This window comes from Corapipo altera, unplaced genomic scaffold (genome assembly GCF_003945725.1).
Source record: "Corapipo altera isolate COAL_440 unplaced genomic scaffold, ASM394572v1 67, whole genome shotgun sequence".
Lineage (NCBI taxonomy): Eukaryota > Metazoa > Chordata > Aves > Passeriformes > Pipridae > Corapipo > Corapipo altera.
The window spans coordinates 7,796,672-7,812,066 of record NW_020884906.1 but is presented as its reverse complement, the minus strand read 5'-3'; the positions used below and the strand labels follow the sequence as shown (position 1 = coordinate 7,812,066).

The window sequence follows — 15,395 nt, the reverse complement described above, 5'->3', positions numbered from 1 at the left end:
AAACTGAACTCGTTTTGGCCCAAATACCATTGAAATCCATGACAGGAACTGGCACAGTTGCAGGTCTCCTGCTTCCAAAACTCTAGTGTGATAAACACTTCAGCTCTGCTTCACAAAGGGCCTTAGTTAACATGTAACAGGAAGACCTGAAAACTTGTCAGCCGTTTATCATATGCAAAACACTGTGATTAAGTTATCAAAAAACAAGTGTCTTACCTCACACTGTAGGACAAACTGTTTTCCTCCTTTAATTCTCAGTAAGATGCATTTCTTATCTTTAATTTGCGTTTCTTCAACAGATACTATCTGTTCCATTGTCAGCAGGTTTTGCTGCAGCATTTGCAAAAGAGCAGAGAATTAATTGAAAAAAAACCCCGTTGCCCATCAAATAAAAGTCACTATCTCATTTTTCTAGACTCCTCACATGAATTAAGTTATGAACATTAAGATTCATTACACAAACATTTATTTCTGAAGGTTGGGTCATGAACTAAAGATAGATTATAAGGTAAGAGACATTTAACAAGGGGCTTGGTTGCTTCAACAGAGACAACAGAATATCAGCTCTGAAAGCCAGTAATGACAGCATGAAATAAGAATCTACAAATAGGTGTGTCTGCAAACAGAATATTCACTATTTTCCCTCCAGAGTTGCATATAATTTGATACATTTTCCAAGTATTACCGCTGCTAAAAATAAAAGCCAATCTTACTATTTCTAAGAGCTAAAAGGGAATATTTCAGCACTAAATACTTCCAAAGTGAACATACACAGCAGTGTGCAGGAAAGCTTTCCCTACAGACTGCAGAGGACACAATGTCTTAAAATTCCAAACCCTTCTTTAACTACATATACAAAATATCTGCCCTGCACATGAGCACAGCTGGGCTACACTACAGTCACTATAGCATTTTCTTGGAAACAAAATGCTATAGCATTGACACCTTACCAGTTTGTGTTTTTTTGTATAAACAGTCCAGAGGTCCTAAATGAAAAACAACACCATCAACTACCAAATTCCTTTAAAAACATAACAAAACAGAGTAAACAGGTTTCTCAAGTCAACTTTATGTCTCCTCTGTGCAGTGTAGCTACCGATTAACTACAGCGATGCTGGAGATAAGTTACTCAAATCCACAGGGCATTTCCCGGGATAAACCATTTCCACAGGAGGAACACCTAGGCACGAGTCCTTAGATGTTCCTGCACCTCCACCTGCATTCCAGTGCTGCTCCCAGTGTAGCCTCACTTACCCGGGACTCTCCTTCTCCTCGCCACTCAAGCCGGTTTGGGAAGAGGTAAAAGTAACGACGCTGCCACTGAGTCAGGAAGGGGTTCCCCAATTTCAGCATGTATCCATGCATTATACAGTCCTTCCCCAGGGCATAATCTAAAACAAGAGGGAATATCAGCAAAGCAAACCAAGGTGCAACCTAAAAGCATTCTGCAGGGAGCTTTGTGGAGAAGGGACGGAGTCCTGGGCACGGGGCACTCGGTGTGCACTCAGCAGGCTGAAATGCTGCTTGTGTGTACACACACAGCCCCAGTTCTGCCTTAATTATATGGGCTGACGCACCTGCAGTGGAGTAACCAAAAACACACTTGGTTCTTAAAAAAGTATCTCAACAAAGAATGTTAAAAGAACTGGATATTGCTCTCCAAAGCCTGGGGTGTTGATGCAAATCGCAGGCTGCAGTCTGCTGTACAGGACCTCCAGGGGCCCTTCTCAGCTCCTGATCATGAAATCAAACCCCACACACTGTGAGGGTGGGGAGGCCCTGGCACAGGTTGCCCATCCCCGGAATTGTTCAAGCCCAGGTTGGACGGGGCTTTTAAACAACCTGGTCTAGTGGAAGGTGTCCCTGCCCATGGCAGGGGGTGGAACGAGATGATCTTTAAGGTCCCTTCCAACCCAGACCATTCCATGATCTATGATTCTATGATACTCTTTCCAAAGTGTGATGTCATCAGTCAGCATTTCAAAACATTAACAAACATCTTAAGCAACACGACAGTGACTAAACGAATTCTAACGATTCCCAGTGAATGACAGTCACGGGAGTGTGTGGTGTGGAACTCCAAGCACAGGAATTACTATCTAGGAGCAAAAGATGAGAGAAGTGTAAGGACAGATTACCTTCCTCGTGGCCAAGTTGCTTATTTTTAGCCCTTTTTCTGGCCTCAATTTTATCTGTGTCTGCATTTACTGCATCATAAACAGTTTCTGCTACTTCTTGCTGCCAACGCTCCGATATTACCAGAGGGAAGTTCTTATATAACTCCTGGTCACTATCAAGCAACTTGCAAGAGAAAAACAACATAAAAACCCAACATTTTAGTAACTTTCACTATTCTTATCCCCAACAGTTAATAATTATCCATACAACAAAATTATTTAAAAAGTTGTATTGAGCTCAAACCTTCACAAAACAAACAGATGCAAGCAAGAGAAGCACAGACACTAATCTAGGCAAAGATACTAATTTATGTGCAGATAACAGGCCACCTGCTCAAAACTTGTTTGGTTTGATAGCTCTAGCTAGCTCCTCACTCAACATTGTCCCATAATGTTCTCTAGACTTCACATTTAAATAATGACTCAAATATAAGCAGCAGTATTCTTAACTTTGTTGCATAAAAATTTCCTCAGCACAAAAATTCCATGAATAAATGAAAAGATACCTTTTCCACAGCAATGCTTTCCATGCCTCCACAGCTGGGGTTTACATTCTTAATAATTATTCTACAAAATTCAGCAGCGTGTGCTACAGACCCCAATTTTCTTGTTATAAGGATTCTTTACTCCTCTACCTTTGAGTCCTTAAATCGAATTGCACTGAAGGAAATCAGGAAAAATTCTTCACCAAAAGGGTTGTCCAGCACTGAAACAGGGCAGTGGTGGAGTCCCCAACCCTGGAAGGGCTTAAAGCCATGTGGATGCAGTGATGTTGCAGCAGTTGCAGGAGCCCGATAGGAAAACCTGGCTTAATTCTCCTTCTACAGCCAGGCCAGGCACTCCTGGAGTACATTATGCTCCTCCTTTCAGAGATCCATAGTTGTATCACACCAGGAAAAAACATATAGAGAAGACTTCTCTGCAGTTCCAGGGACTTCCTACAGGACCCAAGTAAGGAGGAAAAGCCACAGGTATCCACTGTTGGCTCTCCAGCTGGTAATCCCAAAGCTCACGTGTTCTTCTTGGGGTCACAGGACACTCTGCAGGATAAATATAATCCCCAAGGGCCATGGAGCACAGCAAGGTGTTCAAACTGGTGTCCTCGGGCAGAGAGGGCTCCTGACACCTCACTGGCAGTTCTGGCTCCACTGACTCAGAGGCAGGAATTACCCAGTCCCCTAAAAAGGCCTGTGACACCCCAGGGAGGCTGGACCTGACATCTCTCACTGACTCATCCCTAAAAGTAAATTTATGCTATAGGCTGACTGAACTATTAAATCCTGAGATTAAACTGGAGGTGCTATGGCAGTGACCTGGGTATATGATTCACATCCAGTAACATGAATCCTCAATAATGCATATTATTGAGCATATCTGATCCACTCAATAACCAGAAAGACCAACCGGTTTCTCCTTGCAAAACGTTCCTCTGGATTCTGGCATTCCAGAATTGCAGAAAACTGGAATCCTGCTAGACTAACACTGAAGACGTGGAGTTTTCTGGGATAAAGAATCTCCTGGGCTTTCTGCATTTCTCTTTAAACACATAAAATCTTTTCAGTGCCAACTTCTGTCACCACAGCAGGCGACACTGACAGACGACCTCCTTTTCAGGCTCTGTGAGTAGTCAGTGTGGCTTTTTGCTTACAAAGTTTAGAGCAATTAGTTTCTCCCCTGACTCACTTCTGTAATAACAAGAATAAGGTTTGATCTACTGCAGAAATGTCTGATGAAAAGAATGAAGAGGACAGACCCAAGAAAAGCACTGACTCACTTGCTGTCCCAAAGTCCCAGAGAAGCTCCAGAGAGGGAAGATATTCACAGGGGGGTCACACCACCTTCATCTGAGTCCTAAAGGGGCCAGCAGTTTCAACTTCTTTTTTTTTTAATTTATATTTTTTCATTAGATTTTTGATAATACCAGAACCTGAAAGCTTCTTTTAGCACTTTTCTAACTTAAAACATTGCTAATATCAATACACAGTTTGTCATTTTTGAGAGTTTTCCACTGCACTCTCTGACCACTAAACTATTATAATAAGGTTTAGTTCAATTTATCCAAGCTATCAGAAACTAATCACAATTTTTAAACCTATAAACCATCTGGTGTTCTTGAAAACATGAGGCTTTCCCAATTGTCTTCTGACTGTTTGAAATATTTGGTTTGTCATAAAAAACCTGCCAGAGCTCAAGGAGCATTTGGACAACGTTCTCAGGGACATGGGATTGTTGGGTGTCCTGTGCAGGGCCAGGAGTTGGACTTTGATGATCCCTGTGGGTCCCTTCCCACAAGAGTATTCCATGACCCTATGACACTTCTGACAGGAAGGCAGATTTCAGTCAACTGAAACCCTAAGGACTTGGCAAACAACCCAGGGAATCATCCCAAGGTATCTCTTTGGTACCAGCATGGATTGAGTTTCCCAACCTGAAGGAATTCCCTGCACATCCAGCAGCCCTGAAGCAAAGGAATGCCATGCACACATGGAAAGTCAAGCACAGCAGTCCCAGTGCCACCCTCCACCTCTCACTGGAAGCTGAGTACCTTAATGCCTTTAGTGTCCTCTTCATCAAACGACCCGATATCGAAAGCATCTGCTGCATTCACTTCTCCCCGGGGAGGAATCAGTGGAGGAGGATACTAGAAATTAAAGTACCATAATTAAAGACAACATAATGGACATTATTTAACTCCATTCTGTAAGTTGTACACAGACTTTTTATTTTTTTGCACAAATGATGCATGGCTGTGCAAGAGCGTGTCCCTTGAAATTAAACTTCTGTCCAAAGTTGCTGCCACTCTTTAATAAAAGCTCCTTCAAAAATCTGGGGAAAAAACTCTCCAGTTTAGAGAGGGTTAAGCTGAAGAAACCATGCACCATTTGACACTGAAAAAATAATAATTCACTACTGAGATCTGTAGTGATGAATATTCAGCAGCTTTCATCAAAAACCCTCCACACATTTGTGCCAGTGAGCACATGTGCTAGGGACTGGGATCCTGAAGTTTTCTGTCCATTACCTGTTTGGCTTATTTTCCTGTTACTGTTAATCAAGTAGGCTAAAATTACTGTCTTCATCCTTTACCTTCTGTAAATAGACTTGCTGCCAATCAATGCCTTTGAAGAAAGGATGTTCTTTTACTTCTTGTGCGCTGCAAAATAAAAATGACTGAAGTCAACAAATGAAAGGGCTTTTCAAATGCATTCAAGAAATACAAAGCCTTCAAAGGTCACATTTCTATCACTTGAAAACATCAGGGAAATGCTCTTTTTCGCAAGGAAAAAAATAAAAATTCCAAAGTAAACAACAGGAGAAAAGATTTTCATATGGAAACACTCAGAATAGTGCTGCAGGGCTGGCAGGGAAGTACTCCTGATGGCAGCCCATCATTTCAAACAGCAAAGGATATTCCTCTGCTGTCAGATCCCAAACGCTGTGTCAGATCCCATACACTGAGCTGTGTCACATCCCAAACACTACTTGTATGTAACCAGATTACTCCACACCATTTCACATTACACAAATTTTATGGGAAAATGAGCCACTACTCTTGATAGGTCCCAAGGAAAAGCAATCTCAGGTCATTATCAAAGAAGACTCCAAGACAAAAACCCTCTGAATCTCCCACTGGAACTGGAGCCAGCCTCAGGCTCAGGGCCATCAGTTACCTGTCATCACACATCCCCAAAGGTTTCTCAACAGTTGTTTACTTCTCTCCTTGTTTACTTTCCCAGTCTCACATTGGCTTCTTAAACAGTTGATAACAACAATCTCATGAACACCTACAACAAGGTGAGCTTGGCAGGAGCAAGGAGTGTTTTGTAGTCAAGAAACCAAAAAAAAAAAAAAAAAAAAGCCTTTTCCTTAGAACCATAAAATGACACAGGTAGCACCAGCAATATTCACAGCTTCTTTCCTTTGGGATTGGGGGTTTTTTTCTGTGTAATATGCTCCTATCATTACAGATAAAATATAAGCAATAAATTTTCCTATCAGTTTGTCTGAGTCAAGTCATATGATTTCATGCCAAAACAGATCAGGCAAAACCAGAAAAACAACCCAGGGATGAGAAGTAGGAACACCACCCAATGTAAGTATGACTGCAGGGAACTCAGGGGAAGGCTTTAAGGACAGAAATTGTCCAAAAAATGTGTCCAAACCAAAGGAAGCTGAAATGTAATTCCATGCAGCAGCACTTTTTAATGTTCTCTTTCCAAAATTAAAATCGTCACAACAGGAAGCAGATTTTTACTTGAAATGAATTCACTCATTGACAGAGAAGTGGAAATTTTTCAAGGCAGTGGTCCAAGGAGAAGACAACACCTACCTTCTTCCTTGGCATCCAAGCCTCTTGCTCACATCCCGCTGCAGGAGCCCTTCCAGAAGGGACTTCAGTTCAGGAGAAAATGAGTCTGGGAGCTCCACATTCTATGAGGAAAGGAAGTACAAAGAGATATTTCATGATGGAAGTCGTGTGATCTGATTTCTTTTCTTAGAGAGTGTTTGTAAACAACTCTCCCATGTGCAAATACAGCTGTGTACAGGTGTGTAGTTCCAGTTTTTAGGGGAAATAAGAGTTTAATAACATGGGGAGTGTAACTGTGCCCAGGCCTTACCACGGTGAGCGTCATCCGGTCGATCTCATGCTTATCTTTGGTTTTGTGCTGCCTGAAAGGACTGTGCCTGTGGAAACAAAAAAAAACCCCACACTAATAAATGACAAGCCACAATGTATCAGAGTATTTTAGCTGTGGCAAACCCAGGAAAGCATGCAGCATCCTGTTAGCCCCATCCTTCCCCCTCATAAATCCTGACCTGTAGGACAATCTGTCCAGTTACTCCACAGGAAGGTGGGAAGAGGGTTGAGTGATTCTCAAACACAGTCCTTAAAGATGTGTTTCAAATGCCTCACCAAGTAAATCTGTCTTCCAAATACTTAAACAGTTTCATCTAACAAGGAAACTCGAAGCAGCCATCACACAAAGGGGTTTAAAAACACGGATTTATATATGGAAACTGAACTCATCGCCCCTCTACAAGGGAGAATGAAGTAAAACCTTCAAGTAAGGAGATGAAGGAGAGGGTAATCACAGATCCCACAGCATCAGCCACTGGGAAGATATTTGATGCTATCTGGTACATTATCAGCTTTTTCCCTTTCCTGCTTTAAAATTCTGGTTTGAGTTTGACTTTTCCTTTAAGCTATAGAAGACCATGAAACATTAGAGATTTTTCACACAGTCCTTCATCAACAGCATGAAAGAAAGAAGTAGCATTGTGGTATGAGATTTTTTAATTAGATTTATGAGGGGATGATATTTTTCAAAATCAAAACTTATCAATTACATTAATTAGCTATTCTAAAGCCTTTTGTCTTGCCACATGGCAGTGTGTACTAGCATGTTTCAACTGGAGACCTGCTACTCCAGAGTTATTTTCCTTTTATCCTCCAAAATGTTCTGATGAATGGATCTTGATGGACAAACCAGGACTTCCATTTGTCCGTTTTCAGGCATGACAGGTAAGAATAAATGGCTCCCACACAGCCTCCTGTACTCTGACAGTGAGGCTCTGAGTAGATCAGGGAAGCAAATGATTCACTGGGGACTTATGGGCAGATTTTGTGCCAGACTAAATTTACTAAACACCAAGAAATGGTACCATGTGCCCAACCCTTGTTTTGGGATGTGTTTTAATTGGCTTCAGAACAGATGAGGAAGGATAGTTCACAGTGAATAATGCTCTGGCTTCTGGCCGACCACCGATACCACCCCACACATCTCTGTCAGGGAGAACCACAGCCCAAAAGACTGAGATCTCCCTGAGCCAGCCCGAGTGTCTGTGGGAAATGGGATCATTTATCCCTGTGCAGTGTGTTTGTCACACAGCTTCGATCCTGAGAGGGAAGGGCCATGTCACAGTCAGCTGGATGCCCTAATCCTGCGCCCAACTGACTCAGAAGCAAAGGTCTCCAAGACAGGATGAGGAGTCCACAGTGATTCTCTCCAACTCCCTGACAGGAGGGTGGAGCCAGGGAGAGGTTGGGCTCTGCTCCCAGGGAACAAGGGACAGGATGACAAGATCTCAAGCTGTGTCATGGGAGGTTCAGGTTGGACATCAGGAGGAATTTTCTCATGGAAAGGTGGGCAGGCTTTGGAAGGGGCTGCCAGGGAGGGTGGTGGACTCCCCATCCCTGGAAGTGTCCAAGAAACAACTGGACACGGCACTCAGTGCTCTGGGCTGGGGGACAAGGTGGGGATAGGTCACAGGTTGGACTTGATAATCTTGGAGGACTTTTGCAACCCCGTTCTGGAATTCTGTGTGTGACAGATGGTCTCCTCCCTCCTCCCAGCAAACCCAACCCACCGTGTCCTGCTTCCTACAGAATTCTTCAATTAATATTCAACAGAGCACTGCTCCCAGCTACACTGTCTGTACTTTGAAATAGATGTTTTTGGCAATTTAAACACCATTTATTTATTTGCGCACTTATCTAGTCTATTTTGTGCACAATTAATGTTAAATTGATACAGCTCGAGAGTTCAATTCACAAGTTTCACACTGACCTTCCTTTGTACAGTGCCTGCACAGGGATAAGAGCTTATAATTAATTATAGTTAATTATGTGTGAGGACACAGGATGATCTAATGACCAATCTTTACACAGAAGTACTGCAAAAAGCTTAAAAGATTTCTTCTGGTTTGCCGTTAACACTGAAGATGCCATTTCCAACAAGCACTTGCCCATCAGTGCTTGTTGACTGCTCAGATAAATCTTGTGGTATTAATCAGTTCTACACACATAAGTTTAATAAGAAGGTAATTGCTGGTAAAGCTGTAATTACCATGTACCTTTGGACACTGATAAGGTAACAGGACAGATTCAGTACATGGAAGGATTCAAACTTTGTACCTGACCCAAACTCTGAAGGAGGGAAGACTGAGTATCCCATAAAATGGGACCAGTACAGCCAAGAGTTTCACCACAACAGCAGGTCTTAGGCATAAAATGAAGCCCATAATTTAATAGGGCTGTTCAGAGCACTTGAGCAGTGAGTAACATCACAGCATTTAAAATACCATCAGCTGCCAAGAGATGAGTAAACTGCTGTCAATAGCAGTCAAAGAGAAGCTAGAGCATCTGCCTTCCCCTCATGTCCCACACCTGCACCTGCTACAGGACACAGGGTTGGGTTGGGTTTGGTTTGGTTTGCAAGAGAAAAGCCTGGTTTAGTCTCACGTGCAGACGTGCTCTAAGCTGCAGAGTGGGAAGTCAGGTATCATTTCAGGTAATCTGTAACACATCACGTATTTGCATTTGAAGGGACAGACGATGAGCAGGCCCAGGTTCAAAAGGGAAAGAAGAAGAGCCTTCACTCACCCCCTCAGCAGTTTGAACAACATGCAGCCCAGGGAGAACCAGTCGGCACTGCTGTCGTAGGCTGTGCCCTTCTGGAGCACCTCGGGGGCCATGTATCCGTGGGTACCTCTGCAGAGCAGAAGGGGGAAAAAGCTTCATTACAACCAACACTATCATTAAAAAAAATATATATAAAAATTAAAAATCAGTGTTTTCTCAATAAGACAGTCTAATTTAAAAAGAGTTCATTTTAACCATGATTTTATTTTGCTTTCAGTGGGTTTCCTATGTCTCCTTTCACCTACGCTTGGGTGACCACAGGACCCCTCTCCCAAACTCACTGCTGGGCACCACTAGAAGAAGCCACCAGGTATTGCTTTCACCCTTGACACAATCAAAACATAAGAACTTTTTTCAAGAAGCTACTGAATTGCAAATCTTTTGAGGTGTGACAGGCTGGAGCTTTCCTTTTTGCATAATTTATGAGACTAAATCAGGGCAAATGAGGACCTAAGAATAAAACATTTCAGGTAAGATGTGAATCTACACACAACCCCAGGAAGTCAGATCCCAGTTAAGACCTAATGCCAAGAGGTAGAATGGAACCAAATCTACCTCCAGTTCTACAAAGATCCAGAAAGACACAGTAAGTCCTGTTTTTAGTCAGTTTTGGAATATTTAATTATCCATTTAGGACAATTAAAACAATCTGGTACTTTAACTCAGTCAGGTTCTTCTCTGAGCAGTGAATCATTCCAAAATAATGTGTCATCTCCCAGCCATGCCTACACATCAGCTGCTACAACTGTGCAGGAAAACAGGGAGAGGAGACTAAAAAACCCCAGCAGAGCCTCCAGCTTAGCAAGTCTGGGCCACACATGTGTCATTTTATTCCTTCAGGCAAAGTTAAATTATAAAGACAAATTCAGGACGTATTTAGCACTACCTGTACATGCAGCAGAGCTCCCAGACACGGTACTTACACACTGGCATGTGGCTTCTTTTTGGAGAAATCACAAGCCAGCCCAAGGTCTGATATCCTCACGTGCCCGTGTTCGTCCAACAAGATATTTGCAGGCTGGAAATCAGACACAGGAAGGTGATTGCTTGGAATCCTCCATCTGACAGAACTGCAAATTCTCAGAACACAGTAACTCAAACATCAATACTCTCTGGTAATTGGTAATTACCTTTTTTTATTTAACATCAATATACCAGACACCTTCTAGATAAAATCTACATTCTCACAGAGCACTACCATCAACTCCACAGGTTGTGAAATACTGAATAACAGAAGAGAAAAACCAGGCACAGTTTGAAACACAAAGCACATAATAAATGGATAAATCTATTTTGGGCTTCAAGTCCTAGTTGGTTTTGGTTCTTTCACAGCTGGGTCTGTGTGTGGTCTTACACCTTTTATTTGCAATCTCTGTGCAGACTTTTGTCCACTTTTGTTGCCATTTGGCTCAGGGGCACCTCTCTGGGAACTGTCCTCAACTTCCCAATTGTCAGTGAAACACCCCCAGCAACTGTCCTCCTGTTAGTCCCCCATTACACACACAGAGTCCTCTTTCAGGGCTCCCAGAAATACAGTGTATTCTCTAAATTATTCCTGTAACTGAGCAGGTGAGATAAGTAACACTGCACAGGATTTACTGTGATCCCAAGGAAGCCTCTCCCAGGCTGGTTAAACTGGATAATGGTACGGATTAGAAAGATTTTGAAAAGTTATTACAAAAATCAGGCAGATAAAAGAAATAATCCTCCCCAGAAAAGGTTTCAGGTGAGATAATCCATTGTTGTCAGTGTGCCTGGAGTATTTGCTGCCTGTGTGATGCAGTCACTAACCATTACCTTCAGGTCTCTGTACACCACGAAGCGATTGTGCATGTGTTCTAAGCCCAGGATGATTTCAGTAGCATAAAACCTCATTTCTTTTTCAGAAAACACTCCATGCTGGGAGAGGTGGTAGTGCAAATCTCCTCCTATAAGGAGAAGAATGGAGATGCAATTAAATAAACAGTAAAATCTTGCCCCACAGGCAGACAGGGTAATGTTGGGAGGGGAACAGCACAGCATTTATAGGTTCTTATCACCTGTGGAGCAGACAGACCCAGCCCTGCCCTCTGCAAGTGACAGAATAGCTGAGAAAGTTAATAAATAAATCTGACCTATCTGAAACTGCATTTTAAAAATACACTTACTTCATATACATTTGCACTCGGTAACTAATCCAGCAACTTAAGTCTTTTTGCAAAGGATTTCCATGCAAGTAAAAGGCACTAACACACATTGGTTTGTGGAGAACTGAATAGATCAGCACATAGAGCAGCCCAGGCTTGAGGGACCAAGAACCTCAGCAAACCTCCTGCCAAAATTTCTGTAACATCATCATCATCTGCTTAAGTCTTGCTCACCATTCATGAGGTCCAGAATGAAGCAGAGTTTGTCAGGGGTGTGGAAGGCATAGGTCATACAGACTATAAAAGGACAGTCCTGGAAGGGAAGAGCAAAGAGGTCACCACGGATAATGAGCAAAGTGTGACTTAGAGAAGCTAAAAATACACGTGATATTTTTCCTGTGATATTTGCCAACATTCAGAGGTTCTATCCTCATCCAGACAGGAAATGCAGCTCCAGTGGTCACCCCTGTCCCTGGCTGAGGTCCCCTGCCCAGGTGACAGTGGAGGCGATCTGCCACCGCCGCTGCCCTCGGCTCCCCAGCAGCATTTCCAACAGAGGACTGAAGGGACATGAACACACCAGGCAGGAAGTTGGGACTCTGGAGCACGTGCAATGCTCAGGAAGCAGCAACCACAACATTCATATTGTGCAAAGCCCACAGCACAAGGTCAGTGGGTGCAGATTTGGGAGGTCACAAGGTTGGTCAGGGCAGATTTGGGAGGTCACTGAAGAGGGAGGTCATAGTCAGGGACAGGGATGGATGACACCCCCACTCCTGATGCACCTTAACCTCAATTCACCTGATGTTCAAGACAAGCAGTCATAGAAATACAACTGGAAAATCACCTATTTATTCCAAAGGTCTACTCAGCATGTTGGTACCTCCATAATGCACATGCATTCAAAGCCACCACAGCAGCAGGCTGGCAGAGTTTCCTCTTCATTGTGCCTGTGCTGGATGCAAGTGGCTAATTCATAGAAATATGGAATTGTTTTGGTTGGAGAAGCCTCTAAGATCATCGAGTCCAACCATTCCCCCAGCACTGCAAGGCCAACACTAAACTATGTCCCCAAGTGCCACATCCATATGTCTGTTAATACACCCAGGGATGGTGATCCCACCACTGCCCTGGGAAGCCCATTCAAGACTGGATAACCCTTTCCACGAAGAATGGTCACTGCCCTGGTCCTGCTGGCCACACTACTGCTGGTGCAAGCCAGGATGTTCTTGGCTAATTAACAGGGAGTGGCTATTACCTCATCAATCTCTTCAAAGCCATAAAAAACAGAATCACAGAATCCCAGAATGGTTTGGGTTGAAAGGGACCTTAAAGCTCATCTCTTTCCAACCCCCTGTAACGGGCAGGGACACCTTCCACTAGAAGGACATGGTATGAAGGGCTGTTTGGTGAGTCTGCAATGAACCCTTCAGGAATGGCCAGGCTGCCTGACCAGGCTGGGCTGCATCATCCCGTGTCCAACCCCAAGGCACAGAGGCCAACAGGAAGACGATCCAAGATGAGCTGAACTGCTCAGGAGCCAGGACACCCTGCAGGAAGCACGAGCATGACCTAACGTGACTTAAACAATGTGTTAAGCGCTGTAGTACTGATAGTGAAAGCTCTGGGAATCTCTAACGGGAACTGGTTTCCTTCCCAATTTAGAAACAGCAAAACACGGTGGCCTTGGGCAGTGCGGGGGCCGCAGGCCTGGCTCGGGGCCGCCCTGGGGAGCAGGAAAGGGAGGGACAGCAGCACTGTCCCACCAGCCAGCCAGTTCAGCTGGTTCATCCTTCCATGAGGTTGAAATACAGAGTTCTATATGCTCGACTGCAATCCCAGAGATCCCCACAGTGCCTGGACACATCCTGCCCTCACACTCAAACCCAACTGTATGTTAATTTTAATTCTTCAAACACTAACCCCTAACACCCCTCTGCAGAACTAATGCCTGCAGAAGGCAGGGATGTGTGTGAAACACCTGCAGAACATCCATGAAAAACTCCAGATTCACAAAATAAGGAGCCTGTAGGCAAGGCAGTAGCATCTAACATGAGATACCGCCTCTGGTTATGAACTCTGTACTGGGGATATTGTAGGTATCACTAAACTTCACAACAACAGCTTTAGTAGAGTTATTAACTTAATTTTCTGTATCAACTGAGTAATTCAGAAGTATCCCCAAGCACGATTCCTAAAATCTCAGAGCAACCTAATTACCCAGAAGAATTTAGTGCTAGAATTTAACCACCATACATAGACAAATAAAAGGGTTTTACTACACCAGAACATAACATGCTTCTGTTTTTATGGATTTTAAAAATAAAAGTTATCTGGAAGTGTAAATGTGATGCATAACTCATTTTTATGCAAGCATTCCTAATTTAATCACTACCTTCTCCCTGTAACAGAGTAAAAACTCTACTGCAGTATTTTTCTGATATAAAAACCACTGCAAAAGAGTATTTTCCAGCATAAAAATTAAAAAACCCCCTATAGTTATATTTTTAAATGACACATAAAGCAATAAATCCAATTTCCCAGGAGAGCAATACTTTGCTACAGTCAAGTTTCTGCTCTGATAAAAATAAGTGACAGTATGACATTAATGTGTGAATTAAGATCAGTTTGGAAAGAGTTCCTTAAATCCAAACAATCCTGGATTGAGCCCAGAAAACTGCTTAAGTCAAATTTCTGATAATAAATCACGTGGAAGGAAAAAAATATTACAATAACTATAAAAAACCTGTAGAAATGTGATATTTTAAAGACATTAGTACATTAACAAGTGCTCTAGAAGGAAACCTTTGGTTCTGACCCTTCCTTGAAAGACAAGCATCCAGCTCTGGAGAACAAAATGACAGCAAATGGGGGACGAAGGTGCTCAGTGCACAGAGAGCTGTGTCCCACTTAACTGGAGGGCAGCTCTGTCCTGACACATCTCATTGCTCAGAAAGATGTGCCAGTCACTGCTTGAAAGTTGTGAAAACAAAGTACCTCTTCTGCTCAGAAAAACCACATTATTGATCTCAGATGGTTATTGCTCAACCTGCCCCTGCCCATGGTGGGATTCCTGGGGTGTCCTGTGCAGAGACAGGAGTTGGACTTGAATGATCCTCATGGGTCCCTTCCAACTGTGGACATTCTAGAATTATATTTATCATCCCTTGGAGAAATCCTGAATCCAGCCATCTCAAGAGCTGGATGAGGTAGCTGAACTGCCACATTTTTCTAGAAGGAAAGAACTGGGAGCCACAACAGAGAGGAGCCACAGTCCTGCATAGCCCCTGGTCTTGCAACAAACAGTTGGAATGATCCCCTCCTACCTCCAGGAAAGGATTTATGGAATAACCACTTCCTTCCCCAAAGAGCACCTTGGGGCTGGCTGGTTTCATTATGGTCCATCAGCAGCAACGGTCTTGGTGATTTCCGTGTTCCATTTTTTGAAGAGAAATTAGGCAAATATTGGCTATTACAGAAAATAAGTGTTTGGGTTTTTTTTTAACAGAAAATAATATCTTTTCCTTACTCTGCCACCAAGCAAGGATTTCACAATGCACTTCCAGCCTGAACATCTCTGTGGGAGGGGAAGATGGGGCCTGTGTCTTGCAGAAGAGGAAACGCAAACCTCAGCGACAGTTTGTCCACGTTACACCCACAGTGACAAAG

General features: G+C 43.2%; 1 protein-coding gene across 2 annotated transcripts in view; it reads right to left on the bottom strand.

Moving 5' to 3' along the window:
• Positions 1–15,395, bottom strand: part of GRK3 (G protein-coupled receptor kinase 3) — a 49,150-nt gene that overhangs the window by 7,382 nt on the left and 26,373 nt on the right. For both annotated transcript variants that reach the window (XM_027652257.1, XM_027652258.1), the window contains exons 9-19: positions 11,961–12,039; positions 11,398–11,528; positions 10,524–10,618; positions 9,562–9,669; positions 6,797–6,863; positions 6,508–6,608; positions 5,265–5,331; positions 4,723–4,818; positions 2,139–2,301; positions 1,255–1,391; positions 217–330 (exon numbers count right to left, since the gene is read on the bottom strand). In XM_027652257.1, the coding sequence (XP_027508058.1) occupies positions 217–330; positions 1,255–1,391; positions 2,139–2,301; positions 4,723–4,818; positions 5,265–5,331; positions 6,508–6,608; positions 6,797–6,863; positions 9,562–9,669; positions 10,524–10,618; positions 11,398–11,528; positions 11,961–12,039 (1,158 nt within the window). The remainder of the gene's footprint in view (positions 1–216; positions 331–1,254; positions 1,392–2,138; positions 2,302–4,722; positions 4,819–5,264; positions 5,332–6,507; positions 6,609–6,796; positions 6,864–9,561; positions 9,670–10,523; positions 10,619–11,397; positions 11,529–11,960; positions 12,040–15,395) is intronic.